We start from the raw sequence: 16287 nt of genomic DNA on the forward strand, positions 1-16287 counted from the left end.
AATTTAAAAAAAAAACAGTTGAAAACGAGTTTTAACTTACCTTAGAGCCTCTTTCATTAAAAATGATTTCTACATCAAGAATTTTGCCAAATTGCTGCAGTAAATAAAAACAGTAAAAAAATAAAAATAAAGTCATTTTCTCTTTTAAAAAACGGAAATGTAACCCCATTACAGCTTAGGACGTAATAGTATGACATGGTAAGCCAGACACTTCTGCAAGCCACCATACTATTACACTTGATGGTAGTAACTAAAGGGGGTTTTACACTGGGCGATTATCGAGCAGACAAGCGTTCATAGAACGCTCGTTGACGACAATTGCCCTGTGTAAACAAAGCATCGATCAGCAGATAAATGCTCAAACGCTCGATCTACTGATCGATATTTGACTTTTATTAAAACTATACGATGTCGGCAGCGCATCTGTAAACAGGGAGCCGCGCTGCCGACATGATAATGTATGGGGACGAGCGATGGGAGTAACAACCGCTCATCACCATCCATAGCTCCATGTGACAGGAGCAAACGAGCACCTGTCAACACCAGCCGATCAGGCGGTGTAATAGGGCCTTAAGAGCCGACATCCCGCTTTAACGGTCAGAGTAGGAGATAACGCCTGTTCAGGCTGTATAAGGCCTTAGATAGTTGGCTCTGGCATCTTTTTTTTTTTTTTATTGCTTACCTTTAATTCCTTTTGTAGCAAAGTTTATTGGGGGACACAGAAGACTATGGGTATAGGCTGCTGCCACTAGGGGGCAACACTAGGAATAAAAAGGTGTTAGCTCCTCCTACACAGGCTATATACCTCCTGCAAACACTGGGCTAATCAGATTGTATACAAACCGTAGGAGCAACTAGGAGAAGCCAACAGACTTCCTTAGGTGAGGAAAATCGCTGTCCAGCATTTCCTACCATTATGTGGTCAATAAATAGAGCCAGACGTGACTAAAATTGGTAAGCTGTAGTCACCTAAATAGTCCAAATACAAGACCACGCAAGCATTTTCAGACTGGATGGGAATGGACGCCTCTAAGTATGGGGTGTTCAGAGAAATAGACTGGGAAAGAAGTGGCTCTGGGAAATGGATGGAAGGGGGACTCCACACTTGGATACACAACAAACTGCCAGGGAGAGAAGAAGAATAGGATTATCCAGACAAATTGGCTATTGATTCCAATCGGACAGAATTGTCAGATGAAGTGGACAAGTGTGGCTTCCATGGAAGGAATATCCCAGGAAGAACTGAAGCAAAAATACATAAGCGTGGAGAGAGGAAGGAACTAAAATAAGAGAATGATTTGAAGGCAGTCATGATGCCGAATTGAGAGGGGCCCGTTACAGGATATATTCCAGATGTATAATCCAGGACAGAAGAAACTCCTGAAACTGACATTACCATAGCGAGTCTCATCATGGGGACATCAGGAACAGATGCCAGACAGTCAATGCTGTTGGGATGGATATTTGCATGTGGAGATGATATCCAAGAAAAACTCAAATCACTGTACCTCAGTGACTGCCTTACGAAAGAGTCTGATCCGGACAAACTCAAAGGCAGTGTCCCTTTGGCCTTTTATTGATTTAAAAAAAAATAAAAAATAAAAAATCGATCTTTGGGAAAGAGAGCCTACATGGTAGACTCTGCGTGATAATCTGCCTTTATAAAACTATTCAGGTTATAGGCAGGGCCCTTCTCTTCAGGGCTCTTGGATCAGTCTCATCCGTACGCAGAGTCGGGTTGGGTGTTGCAAACTTTCTGGAATGAGTGAGAGCTCATGTTGCCAGTAACCTATGAGACCATCTAGTCCAGTGCTGGACCAAAGTGATAACCCATGAGAGCATTTGGAAGCTGAATCAGATGTCCAAGCTTAGAACCAAAAAGCACCAAGAAGAGTCTGACTGCACCACTCCATTTTCCTCTGTGAGAAAATTTGCAATGTCATTTGGGTGCCTTTAGACAAGACATAGTGATAGCCTGACCTAGAGAAGACACTAGACCAGGAGGTCTTCGAGTGTGTATCTATTCCTCAAACCATTTGTATTTGGTTAGAAGTCTCTCAATATTTCCCAGATCATAGTGTAGAATCCATAGCAAAACGACATTACTCCGAGGAGGGAACCCTCATGACCAAAGTGAAAAATCGGAAAGTACTGGTGTCTTTATCTGGAAGAAACTCCCAGACTACCTTTATCACGCTGCCCAAATGGACAGACATAAGAGCACTGTCAGCATTCAAGTCCCAAATAGAACTGGGAAAGTCTCTAAATAAAAACCTTGACCTGAGAAAGGAAATGACAAAGCAAGCTTATTGTCAAGGGATGTGACATTTTACCGTGCAGTTTATGTAAACCGGGCACCTGGTCTGATTCCACCTATAGAGAAAGGGGGAAGCTTTACTTTGAAGTATAGTGGTTAGCTTCCTGGGAAGGGATTGGCAGATGGCCCAGAATGTCCTTGACTGATAAGAAGACTTATGAAGATGGGTCACCACCAAAGACAGGGATCATGGCCAGTCCTGCCCAGTGGGACCAGATGTTATACCTAGATAAATACCAATGAAACGGTCAAAAGAACTAGCATAGTTGCAGCCTTGACCGCTGTAAAACGTCTCACTGCAAAGCTATAATCACTTCAGGAACGGTTAAGAACAGAGACAGGATTATTTTATTGCAGCGAACCCTCTTTTTCTAGTCTAAGGAGGTAACAATGTGGCCTTCTGGTTATTGTTAAAAACTGCGTAGTAATCACAAGAACAGAGTCCAGCAAAATCACGATAAAAGATACAGCATCAGCAAAATTACAAAGTTTATTCTTATCAATATCAAGCACAGAGTTGTCATGACAAGATTACTCAAACTAAGAAACGGGTAGTGTGGCTGCCTGGTGCTCGGAAATAAAACTTGAGGCCATAAGAGAAACGGCGTCTAGTGTAGCAGGGTTACTTCGCTTAGTTAAGGGGAAAAAAGGCTATCTGGTGCTAGAAAGTAGTTGAATACTCATGTCAGGTATAGGGGTCCGGTAGTAGCACAATTACACCTAGATCAGAGGGTAATATCATTGCCTGATGCCTGCAATAGGTGCGTAGCCAAGTCAGGTACAGGGTCTTGCCATAACACAATTACATCTGCAATAGAAGTGTAATGTGGCTGATTGATGTATGCAATAACTGCGTATCCATGTGCGATACGGCTGTAAGCATTAATATGAATGCGCTGACTATATAAAAGGGAGTAATGTGACTTGGTGCTTGCAAATGCTACGTAGCCAATTTATATACAGGACTGGGAAGAAGTTCAGAGGCAGGTGGACCCACACAGGTGGGGCCAGGGATGTGGAGACTAGTTGCAAAGCCCTCAATAACCTATGGGTGGTAGGGGTTCCTAGTGCAGTTGTATCCTAATCACGCACAAAAATAGGGGGAAAGCTGAAAAAAAAAAATGTGCATGGAGGAAATCGGATGCCCAGAGGTGAGGAAAAGTGTCTCACATATGCCCCACGCCATATTTGTCCCATACCTTGCATGACAGTACTGATCCCCAGGGTATACGATCCCCCTCCAACAGGATGTACAGCTGCTGAAAACGTGGCTTAGTAGACCACAGAAGCCGCAACTTACATTTTTATGCGCCTGGCCAGAGTGGGGGGTGGGGAATGTACAGCCAACAGGCCCCAATAAAATGATCGATATTTATAATATGGCCAGACCACAAGGTCGCACATCCAGCCAAAGGATTTAGCAGGCCTCAATGAAAAAACATCTGCTGCAGGCAGATTCACATATTGTGTATTTGTTGCATTTTTACCTGCAGATAAGGAAAGAAAAACAAAAAAAGAAAACTAAAATAAAAGCAGATTAGAACTGCAAATGCTGTAGGTCTGCCTGATGGAGACAAAGCTAGAACTGACAAGGCTCAGCATCTGCAGGAGGTGTACAGCCTGTGTTGAAGAAGCTAACACTGTCGCCTCCGACTGGCAGCATCCTCTTTGTCCTCCAATGCTACAAGCAAGGATTTTATATTATTTTTTTTAAAGTAGGCTGCGTTTTTAGGGGTAAAGCACAGTATTTAGAATTACTCTGCTGTATTAATACAAAGGCCTCAAATCTATGTCCTTAGTATTAGAACTAAGCGGATTACTTGCGACTCACCCCAAACATTTGACGTAGATCAGGGTCTCTAAAACGAAATGGTATGTTGGAGACATGAAGTCTTTTCGGAGTTGGTTTGGTGTCCGCGTTGTCACTGTTTTGCGTTTGCGGCTGTTGTCCTTCTGGCGGAGCGCCATCTGTCTGCTAGCATGAATTAAAAGAAAAAATACACACAATGAATAAGAGCGGACTGTGTGTTCACATTAGCATCGGGCTTCCGTTCATGGGTTCTGTTAGACCTTTCCGCCGGAGGTACCGTTCCCAGTAGATTTCCGTTTGTTTCCGTTCCGTAAGGTCTCCATTTTTTTCCTCGACCGGAAAGGTATAGCGGAACCCATGAAAGGAAGCCGGATGCTAATCTAAACACACCCTAAGCGGAATCAGCAATACAACCACACATGGATGAAGTTACAAATTACAATACAGCATTAAAATCCTACAATCTTTCAAAACTAAACGTGAACATTCAGAAGTCAGTTTAGTTGCATATTTTCGGTAAGGATTCCAGACTAAAAATCTGCAACTAAAATACAGTGCAATTATAGCAAATGGGCTTTTGCAAAACGCAATTCACATGTGGTAGAAAAAATTTGCGAAGATATTAGGATTTGCTGTGCATTTTCAAATTTGGAGCATGCCCTATGTGTCACAGAATTGTGACGCAGATTTTACCCTTTGCAGTGCAAACCGAAAATTCACAAGTCCACATGTAACAGGTTTATCAGATGAGCCTACATAGTTGTCAAATATTTAAATTGATAGGGTACTTTAGGGACGGATGCAAATCTCAAATAGGTGTCAATGAAGCAAATTAATGACTAACATTAGAGTCCGTTTTGACTTTCACTTGCTACCACCAATACTACATGGAGTGTGCAGTTAGACAAGTTGGTAGATTGTAAAAGTGTCGCTGCAGTTCTACATGGCAGTTCAACAGGCCATGAAACAGGTACGCGATGTGAGCTAAACAAACACGTTTACATTACAAATTTTAGTTCATTTATTGGTTTTCTCCTAAGATTCCTCACCATTACTCACTGCCTCGGTCTGGATTATAGCGGTCGTCTGCATTCAAATCTACCAGCAATTTATGCCTTTGGGGAGATTCTACCCACATCAGTCTTGCTCGCTTTCCCTCGCCCATGTTCATCTCCCATACACTTGCCTGAAACAAACCAGCTGACCCCACTGTGCAAAACAAAACTCGCTCCCATCATTTTCTGAACCATCTGCGGTCTCCCTCCATTTTCCTTGTATAAACTGCTGGAGACATCCATTCTAACTCCATCCTCTTCTACTGCCAAGTTCGACTTCTTAGTTGCCACACATAGAAACCCTGCAAATCTTAACATTTGTTGTATTTCTTTTACTTTCTCCTTTAACTATGCACTCTAAAACCCTCGGTCTGTGTGCAAAAAATTCACCTTTATTCAGGATTTATTGCTTTCGACCTTCTCTCAACCTCTTGGCTCTTACAGAAATAATGGCTTTAAACAGTCTGACACCGCTTCCCCAGCTGCAGTATCTTATGGTGGTCTACGCTTCTCTCTTGCCCCTAGACCTTGAACAGTAGGCATACTTCTTTCTCCACACTGCGCTTTCCAGGTCATTCCCCTGGTACCCTCACTCACATTCCCATCCTCTGATTTCCACACCCTCAGACTCTTCCACCCATTGTTTCTACTAGTGGCGGTTTTCTACCAGCCCCTTGGTTCACCTCTCCTGTTCCAGGATCGCTTTGCTGCCTGGCTTCAACATTACCGATCCTCTCAAATACCTTCTCATTATGGGTGACTAACATACCCATTGATAACCCAATCTGCCTCAGTTTAGATCTTTAACCCATTCTCTAGGCATTTTACAATTTACTAATTCTCCTACACATGAAGACAGGAATTTACTGAATCTGTTCTTCTTCCAGCTCTGCTCAGTTTGACTTTATCAACTCTTCTCCACCAGTCTCTGATAGGGTTGTCACGATACCAGAATTTGGATTTCGATACCGATACTTTGTGCAGTATTGTGATGTTCGATGCCAAAACGATACTTAGCCAATAGTAATAAAAAAATAAAAGTTCTTCCGTTTTCTGATGTGAGGTGAGATGAATTTTGAGTGTGGCTCACATGAATAGTAATTAACCCCATCATTTTTCTCAGTCATAATGAATTAATGTATAAGGTACATGATGGGGTTAATTACTATTAATGTGAGGCACATGGAGGTTAAATTAATCACACCTCGTGCCTCACATTAATAAGTGAAACGTTTTTATTTTATTTTTTTACAGCGTACACATCGTAAATGACAAAAAATGTGTTGTGCAGGTTATTACAGCTGCGCCAATTCCGAATGGGTATATTTTCTGTACTTATTTTAATGTTTATTGTAAAAAATGTGTATGTGTATTTTTTTTTATTACTTTATGTTTTTAAACTTCAATGTACTGGCATATATCTATATGCCAGTACATTAGCATGTGTACGGATAGTACACAGGCAGTTGTTAGGACATACCATATTTCCTGTTAGGGCATACTTATGCAAGACAGCCCTGGGGTCCTTCAATGGACCTTGGGCTGTCTGCCCATATATGGTATATCCCTTAATCGCAGCACAGGGATTCCCTGTGATGCGATCCAAGGGGCATCACCCCTTCTCATTTTCCCTTGAATGTTGTGGTCCGCTTTGATCGCAGCATACAGGGGAATAGTGGCGGAGATGAGTGGTTTCTCTCATCTCTGCCATTAGAGCAGGGCTGCGGCTGTGTAATACAGTCATCGCCCCACTCCTGACAACAAGCACGCGGTCAGCATGAGGTGATGCGGCCAGCGCTGCACTAATGAGCAGCGGTGCCGGCACCGATACAGAACATAGGGGGTGTTTTGCAGTGCGTCCGCCATGTTCGGTCATCAGTGCTGCGCCGGCCGCCGCATTACATCATGCTGACGGCACGCGCTTGTCAGGACTCAAGAGCGGGGCAATGGCTGTATTACACAGCCCCGCTCTCATATATTCATGTGTTACAATGCGAAGTTGTGCGGCCGCACAGCTTAGTATCGAAATACATGAAATAACGGTATCTAACCGTTTGAGGGTGTACTGTTTCGATGCATCGTGCATCCCTACTTTCGGACCACAAACTTGTCTTAAAAAGAGGCTCTGTCACCACGTTATAAGTGCCCTATCTCCTACATAATCTGATTGGCGCTGTAATGTAGATAACAGCAGTGGTTTTTATTTTGAAAACCGATCATTTTTTAGCAAGTTATGAGCTAGTTTAGATTTATGCTAATGAGATTCTCAATGGACAACTGGGCGTTGGAAATAAGAGAAAACACGCCCAGTTGTCCATTAGAAAGGCTCATTTGCATAAATATAAAATTGCTCATAACTTAGCCAAAAATGATCGTTTTTCAAAAAAAAACAAAAAAACGTTACTGTTATCTACATTGCAGTGCCGATCACATGCAATAGGGATTTGATAATCTGGTGACAGAGCCTCTTTAAATTTAAAAATAATTCTCTGCCTCCTCTCCATCACACATGCAGAAATCTAAATTACATTAACACTCAAACTTATATACAGGAGAGGGAATGGATAGTGAACTTTAGACTGTCTCAATCTGGCTTTTGAAACTAAAAAGAGTGCACTCGATTTAAGTTAAGCAATGCTGCTTTTATTATTTTAGGCCATAACCTGCCCCCTTAGCCGTTTTTTCTTGATCCCGGACAAATCCTTTAAATAAAGCTATGCATATATTAACTCGGTGTCTGGTCAAGCTGATCTAATCACGACCACTGATCAGACTCTCAGAGATGGATTGGGGAAAAAGAGGGATTTATAAATTTCGCAAAAACCAAGCGACAGAGGAAGCAGTGTTTCCATGCCCCAAAAGGAAAAAGACAGCCCACCAATGGTTAGTTTACTTATGGTCCACAATGGTGGGGAAGCACTGGCAGATTTCAAAGACCCTCATTATATGAGAGAGAGAATGGCATTGTGGAACCAATAAGCAGCCACTGGACCGGTTATAAAGCAGCTGTTCAGCAGTGCCACTCTCTCTATTTCGGTCTACACTAATCGAAATAAATCAGTTGAAAAATGTATACAAAGTACAAGGGTGAAAATTGCATGTGTAAATATAGTTAAATCAGGTATCGTCACCATTGACTCAAATCCATCTGGTCCCCATTCCTGATGCCTTTCTTTTGAGTTGCTCAAAATCGTTATAATGGGTAATCAGACACCATTCCTGTAATGCCCCATTCCCACAAGCGTGAATCACGTCCGTGTGCTGTGCGTTAAAATAACGCACAGCACACGGACCAATTTATTTAAATGGGGCTGTTAGAGACCGCTGCGTGAAACTCACTGCATGTCCTATATTGGGACGTTATCAGGCAGCTACGCGGCCATTGAAATTAATGGGTGGGCGAAAGCCACACAGCACACTGATGCATATGCGTGTGCGGTGCATGATTAGCGCATCAATTCAGTTTTAAAAAAAATAAATAAAAAAAATACATGTGCTTTGAGAGTGCGTGAATAACACATGCCCTGCGCAAAGCACGGACCAGATTCACGCGCGTTAATCGGATAGGCTCGTGTGAGTGAGGCCAAAGAGTTGAGACCAGTGGATACATTCAGCCCATATAACATGTTGCTTCCATTTAGCTTTTTTCTGGGATTCACCGACTTACGAAATATCAGAGTAGCACAACAGGAAGGCAACATTTAATCGGACAGCAGGTGGGCCGGTGTGCTTTAAAATGCCAGGCTGGTTTTATGTCCCACTCCGGCTCTGCCCGCTGTCACCACTCACCTAACTAAAATATTTAACCTGCCTCGCTCTACTGCCATCTTCCCATCTTCTTTTAAACATGCTGTTACAGCCCCGTTACTTGGGAAAAAACAATAATCTTTTGACTCATCTTGCGCTACTCACTACCAACCTGCCCCTAATCTCCCCTTCACTCATTAGGTGAGAGTAGAATAAAGTATAGCAGGAGTTGGGATGATCTCCCTACGGATTCTTCTCGACCCCTTTTGCACTCCACAAACTGCCCTTACTAAAGTCTCAAATGGTCTTCTTGTGGCTAAATAAAATAGCAAATTTTCTCTATTTATTCTTCTGGATCTCTGCAGTATTTGAAACTGTAGAGCACCAACTCAAACGCAGTATGCTTCACTTTATTGACCTCAAGAATACTGCTCTTTGTTTTCTTCCTACCTCTCTGGCCAATTGTTCAGTGTATTATTTGCTAACTCTATATCTCTTCCTCTTGCTGTTGGGGTTCCTCAGGGATCAGCCCTAGTTCCGCTCCTCTTTCCTATGCGCAGCCCAATAGGGACTATCAGCAGATTTGGTTTCCAGTACCACCTCTACAGGAATGACACATAATTATATATCTCTTCTCGTGACATCACAACCACTGTAATGCAAAACACCAGTGATTGCGCCTTGTATTTGAAACCTTAATGACCAAGCAATTTTTTGCGTTTTTCCATCATCGCATTTCAAGAGTTACACTTTTTTTATTTCTGCGTCAACATAGCTGTATAAGGCCTTGATTTTTGCAGGACAAGTTATATTCATTAATAGCACCATTTTGGGGTACATAGAAAATTTACTTATTAAAGGCATGGTGTTGCCCTAAAAACATGTTTTTTTTTTAAAAATTAAACATTTAGTGTGTAGGTGATTAAACATTGTACCAATTTTTTTCGCGAGTCAGGAAATATTATAAATTTTTTCAAATTTATAATACTACCCATTTTTGGTCACTAGATGGAGCTAGTTCCCAAAATTGCAGCATTGCAACATTGGGTTAAAAGCCCTCGCTCTAGTGAGCTCTCAGCATCCCCCCCTCCTTTATCCTGGCTAGTGCCGGGATAAACGAGGGGTTTGAAAGGTTTAACCTCCTACACTGTGTGTCGCCATTTTTTGAGGTAACCCACAGTGTAGTAGGTTTACATACAGTAGTAAACACACACAAACACTAACATACATTGAAATCTCTTACCTGCTCCTGCCGCCGCGGCTCCCTCCGGCCCGTCCGCTCCCTTTGCTGCCGCTGTTCCATGTGCACAAGTCCGGAAGCCGCGACCGGAAGTAGTAATATTACAGTCCGGCCGCGACTTCCGGTACACAGGAAAATGGCGCCGGACGGCGCCAATTTCGAATAGGACTGTGTGGGAGCGGCGCATGCGCAGTTCCCACACAGACGCCGTACACGGACGTGAATGGGACGGGAGCCGTTCACAGTCCCTATGGGACTGTGGCTGCCGTACTCCATGTCTGTGTGTGTCGTTAATCGACACACACAGAAATGGAACAAAAAATGGCAGCCCCCATAGGGAAGAAAAAGTGTAAAAATAAGAAACAGTAAAACACAAACACACAAATGAATATAAACGTTTTTATTACAGCACTAACATCTTTAACATATAAAAAAATTATTTGCCATGACACTGTTCCTTTAACTTCTTCGGGGGGGGGGGATGAAAAAAAAAAAACCATACATTTTGTATGTTTTACTACTTTTACACAGTAAAAACGCTTTTCTTTCCAAATTATTGGTTTGTGTTGCCGCCATGTTTTAAGAGCCATAATGGTTTTATTTATTTTTTTATGCCGATGCAGCTATATGAGGGCTTGTTTTTTGCGGGACGACTTCTAGTTTTTATTGGTAGCATTTGAGTACATGCAACTTTTTGATCACATTTTAGCAATTTTTTTGAAGGCAGGATGAACAGAAAATAGCAATTCTGTAATTATTTTTTATTACATGTTTTACGCCGTTCACCGTGCAGGCTAAATAACAATCGCTTTATAGGTGGGGTTGTTACAGACGCGGCGATAGCAAATAGGTCTAATATTTTTATTTTTTTGAAATTGTTTTTTCATATGGGAAAAAGTGGCTTTCATTTTTTTTTAATTGGGATTTTTATTTAATTTAAACGATTTGATAACTTTATTTTTAGTCACACTAGGAGACTTCACTGAGATTTTCTAATCGCTTTCATAATACACTGCAATACTTTTGTACTGCAGCGTATTATTGCCTGTCAGTATAAAACTGACAGGCTCCTGCTAGGTCATGCCTCAGGCATGGCTTAGCAGGCATCCACTACAGGCAGACTTGGGGGCCTTTGTTAGGCCCCTGACTGCCATAGAAGCCATTGGCACCCTACGATTGCAATTGCAGGGTGCCGTGGGGTGAGGGCGCTCCCTCCCTTCAAAACCACTTGGATGCGGCGCTCACTCGAGCGCCGCATCTAAGGGGTTAAACAGATGAGATTGATGTTGAAATCCATCCCGCCCGTTAGTACAGGTGTCCGGCTGTCTTTAGACCACCCAACACCCGCGCCGGGCTTATGTCAGAGTGCCGTGAAAAGGTGGCGCTCTGGAATAAGTACCATTAACTGCCGCCGTGAAGAGGCGTATTTGCGGTCGTTAAGGGGTTAAACCATCTACTATCCCATCTAAAACCTCATACACATGACCGTAAGGGTTTTTACTGTCCGCAAATACGGATCAGACTGCTACACATAAGTAGCCGTCCGAAATTGTGGAATCGCCCATCGACTTCTATGGGAGAGTTCGTGCCTGCATTGTGGACAAGAATAGGACATGTTCTATAATTTGCGGATCATTTCTACGTCCCGGACACACTTACGGAAACATACGGAAAGGTGTCCGTGGCCAATAGAAATGAATGGATTCGCAAATTCATCCGTCATGTGCATGGGGCCTAAACCTAATATTTCAGTGTGTGGTACTATCATAACTCCTGGGCAGACAGTTCTTTCCTTTTCTCCTTATATTCAATTACATGCACGCTTATGTCACCTGCACCTCAAAAACATCAAGAATCCACCCTTTTACCGTTTTTCAAAAATTCTTATTGTTGCTCATATTCATTCTTTTTGTGCTTACTCAATACCAATTGGTCTTCCCCCAACTAAATTCTTCCTTCTCTAATCTATCCTGAATGCAGACGCCAGGCTCATCTTTCTGACCAAACTCTAAACCAATGTCTCTACCCTGTGCCAGTCACTGCACTGGTTTCCCAATCCTTGTAGAATACAACGTAAAATTATTACTCTACAGGCATATTTGACACCTGTAAGAGGCTTCTGGATGCTTTGAAATCAGTCTCATGCATATTCTTATGCATTAGACAATTAATTTTGAGTGGAAGAACGGCACAGTATGAGAGCAGCGAATAGGGCCGGGAGGGCCTCACATACTATTATACTCAATTGTATCTGCGTCCCTAGGAAACTGATACAATTGACAGTGCCAGCGAGGCAAGGGAACAGTCTATTCCCTTCCCTGCCATTCAGCACTTTTTTTGTGATAAAAGCGGTGCAATTAAGTCATCGCGTTGCCTGCGCCGTTCTGCTGGAAGCAGGCTTGATCAGAACAGACCGGGCCTGCATCGGTAGAGGAGAGGACGAGTGTGGCATTATCTAAATTTATGGCAACATCTACAGGGGACACTGTGGCACGGTCTACAGGGGGCACTTTCTAAAGGGGGCATTGTATGAGGCACTATCTATGCTGGTTTTAACACTACATATATTTGTCAGCAAATATCCACTAGCCTAGCCCTTTATAATAATAGCGCGTGTAATAGAAAAGGCTCAGCTGGTGGATACGTGCAGACCAATACCCAGAGGGTAGCGGGCACGTTGCAAAAATAACTAGGTTTAAAAAAAGTGTGCATTTGGAAACCCCCTTTAAAAATCCTGCCTTTTCCCCCTGGAGAGTAAATATAAGTATTTATGGAGAAGTTCTTAGAACCTAGTTTTATGCACCTCTTTAAAACTCTCGTACTGTTCTGCCAGCGCTCTACATGTGCGCTTGTGTGGTCTCCACTCCAGGACAGATGTGGTCCTTTCTCTAGGCCATCAATCCTCTTCCTCCATTGCCTTCTCATTTGTGATTCTCCCTAGCTGCTGTGTTTATGTGCCTGTTTATATTGTCCAACAGTGTGATCCTCCAGTGTCATCTCCCCCTCCTCAATGTCTACTGCGGACATCAGCTCCCTACAGGGGGTCTCTTTCTCCACCTCACCCATTTGCTCATGTGTTCTTCTCTGGGTTCACAGGTCGTGGAGAAAAAATGCTTTGTTTTGCCACAAACCTGGTTAAAACCGCATAATTTTTCCGCAATCTTTGACACGTTGCGAGAAAATTCTGCGGTTTTTCTACCAGACACTGCTGCCCATACATTTCTAATGGAGATAAAGGAAACATTAAAAATTTTATAAAAAATTAATTGTGTTTGTATATAAAAGACATCAATTTTATGTGGACTGCGCATTTTTGTTTGTTTTGGGAAGGCGCTGTACAGAACTGCTTATATTAAGCAGTGCTATATCGCTCCCCCTGAACAGCAGATTTACACAGTCCAAATAAATTGGTTGTCTGGGGTTGACAGGCGGGTCACACATTTTATTTGACAAGTTCCACTATTTCAGCTATTTTTGCTTAGATTTGGTCTATTTGCATTGTCTTCTGCCCTGGTCCCTGAGTGATTTGATTTGAGGTTTTCGTGTTTCGAGTTTACACTTCTGTTCAGTTTGTAGTATAAAGTAGGTTTAGAATTCCCTAAACTCGCTAATTATGCAAGAAAGCATTGTTATAAGTTATCGGAATGATTCTCTGCAGAAATAGCCGGTTTAACACCTTATTTCCTTACGTGGTATTGATTTTAATTGCTGCAAATTACGTACTCCTCCTTGGCTAAAAATACTCAAAAATGCGAGGAGTATTTAGTCTGTGGGTTAGAGTCAGAGGTCACACTAAATTTTTTACAGCAAAGCTCTCCAGTGGTGCACCTCCATAATCTCCTGACTCATCTGTCTACCACCCTACCCGTGCTGTACACCCTAATCTTACGATCTAAGATTAACATACTCTATTATAAGAACCTCACATTACCATCTCCGGTACTTTTCTCGTGCTGCACCAGTCCGCAGGAATTTGACGGTCAAGGGGAGCGCATTCCAAACTAACAAGAGTGCTCTTAAAATACTTTTTTTTAGATAGGCCTATCACATTTTATAATGTGACTTTTCTTTATATCCCCATTAGATTAGTTGTCAAAACCGGATTCATTCATTCAACAGTATCCCCCCACAGCGCTTTTTACATTGTGTGTCCCCCTATTCCCCCATAGATTGCAAGCAGGGCCTTGTTCCAGAGTGAAAATGGCAACTTTTCCATAGATATTCCATTTCAGTGTCCAATATGTTATTCCCAGCTGGTGCCACCATGAAGAGCCAGCTATTTAATTATTATGCGGTGTTTCCCGGTTTTAGAAACTTCCTACATGTGGCGCTACTCTTTTACTTGGACATACGACAGGGCTCAGGAGTGAAAGAGTACCATGCAAAATTAAAGGAACAGTGTCATCACAAATTTTTCTTTCATATGTTAAAGATGTTAGTGCTTTATTAAAAACATTTATATTTATTTGTGTGTTTGTGTTTTACTTTTTCTTATTTTTACACTTTTTCTTCCCTACAGGGGCTGCCATTTTTTGCTCCATTTCTGTATGTGTCGATTAACGACACATACAGACATGGAATACGGCAGCCACAGTCCCATAGGGACTGCGAACGGCTCCCGTCCCATCCACTTCTCCCACACAGTCCAATTTGAAATTGGCGCCGTCCGGCGCCATTTTCCTATGGACCGGAAGTCACGGCCGGACAGTAAGATTACTACTTCTGGTCGCGGCTTCCGGACTTGTGCACTTGGACCAGCGGCAGCAGACGGAGCGGACGGGCCGGAGGGAGCTGCGGCGGCAGGAGCAGGTAAGAGATTTCAATGTATGTTCGTGTTTGTGTACGTTTACTACTGTATGTAAACCTACTACACTGTGTGTTAGCTCAAAAAATGGCGACACAGTGTAGGAGGATAGACCGTTCAAACCCCTCGTTTATCCCGGCACTAGCCAGGATAAAGGAGGGGGGGATGCTGAGAGCTCACTAGAGCGAGGGCTTTTTACCCAATTTTGCAATGCTGCAATTTTGGGAATAGCTCCATCTAGTGACCAGCAATGGGAAATATTATAAATTAGAATCTAATTTATAATATTTCCTGACTCGTGAAAAAAATAAAAAAAATTTGAACAATGTTTAATCACCTACACACTAAATGTTTAATTAAAAAAAAAAAATGTTTTTCTGGCAACACATTCCCTTTAAGGCCTAATTTGGCGATTTACTAAGTATTTGTTTCCAATTGCAGAGGCTCTGATGTAAAATAATAAAAAGAAACCCGTGAGAAGTGACTCCATTTTGGAAGCTACACTCCTAGTCATTTATTAAGGGGTGTAGTGAGCATTTCGACCCCACAGGTGTTTTCCAGAAATGAATGCGCTGCTGATGGTGCAAAAGTAAAAATTGAAATTGTTCCCCAGATGACATTTCAGTGGCAATATGTTGCGCCCAGCTTGTGCCACTGCAGAGACACAGCAAAAACGGTTAAAAGGGTTCTCCTGGGTATGGGGATGTCATATATGTGGAATTAATTGCCATTTGGGCACAGCAGGGAGGGAGCACAGATTTTACTTGGTAGTAGTTTTGTTTGGAGTTTTACTGGTATTTCAGGTTATTACACAAATATTTTTCGCTCATTTTCCTAAATAGTCGATGCAAATGACAGTCAATATAATCTTCAAGCCATCAACCGTTGGAGTTTAGTGCGAATTTTACTGAACAAATCTCCTAATGAGAAGTTTTCTTTTTAGAAGTAAAAAAAAAACTCAAAATGCACTGTTTCAAATTATTATGCACAACAGAGATCAAAACATTTTAATAGTTGTAAAGAGAACTAAAATGGTAATTTGTTGAATTTGCAGCATCAGGAGGTCATATTTACAGAAATCAAAAGCTCTTTCAATCAAAAAACAAAACAAAAAACTTAGCAGGCCAAGTTACATGTTAACATAGGACCCCTTCTTTGATATCACCGTCACAATTCTTGCATCCATTGAATTTGTGAGTATTTGGACAGTTTCTGCTTGAATATCTTTGCAGGATGTCAGAATAGCCTCCCAGAGCTTCTGTTTTGATGTGAACTGCCTCTCACCCTCAGATATTTTGCTTGAGGATGCGCCAA

At 42.2% G+C, this 16287-nt stretch overlaps 1 protein-coding gene across 5 annotated transcripts in view; it reads right to left on the reverse strand.

The window, feature by feature from the left end:
• The window catches only part of RBFOX2 (RNA binding fox-1 homolog 2), a 262780-nt gene that overhangs the window by 198856 nt on the left and 47637 nt on the right, over nt 1-16287 (reverse strand). For 4 of the 5 annotated variants that reach the window (XM_075833520.1, XM_075833519.1, XM_075833517.1 and 1 more), the window contains exons 3-4: nt 4149-4292; nt 41-94 (exon numbers count right to left, since the gene is read on the reverse strand). In XM_075833520.1, coding sequence (XP_075689635.1) covers nt 41-94; nt 4149-4292 — 198 coding nt within the window. The remainder of the gene's footprint in view (nt 1-40; nt 95-4148; nt 4293-16287) is intronic. The other variant, XM_075833518.1, reaches the window with a different exon arrangement.

The sequence above is a fragment of the Rhinoderma darwinii genome, chromosome 7, assembly GCF_050947455.1.
Source record: "Rhinoderma darwinii isolate aRhiDar2 chromosome 7, aRhiDar2.hap1, whole genome shotgun sequence".
Lineage (NCBI taxonomy): Eukaryota > Metazoa > Chordata > Amphibia > Anura > Rhinodermatidae > Rhinoderma > Rhinoderma darwinii.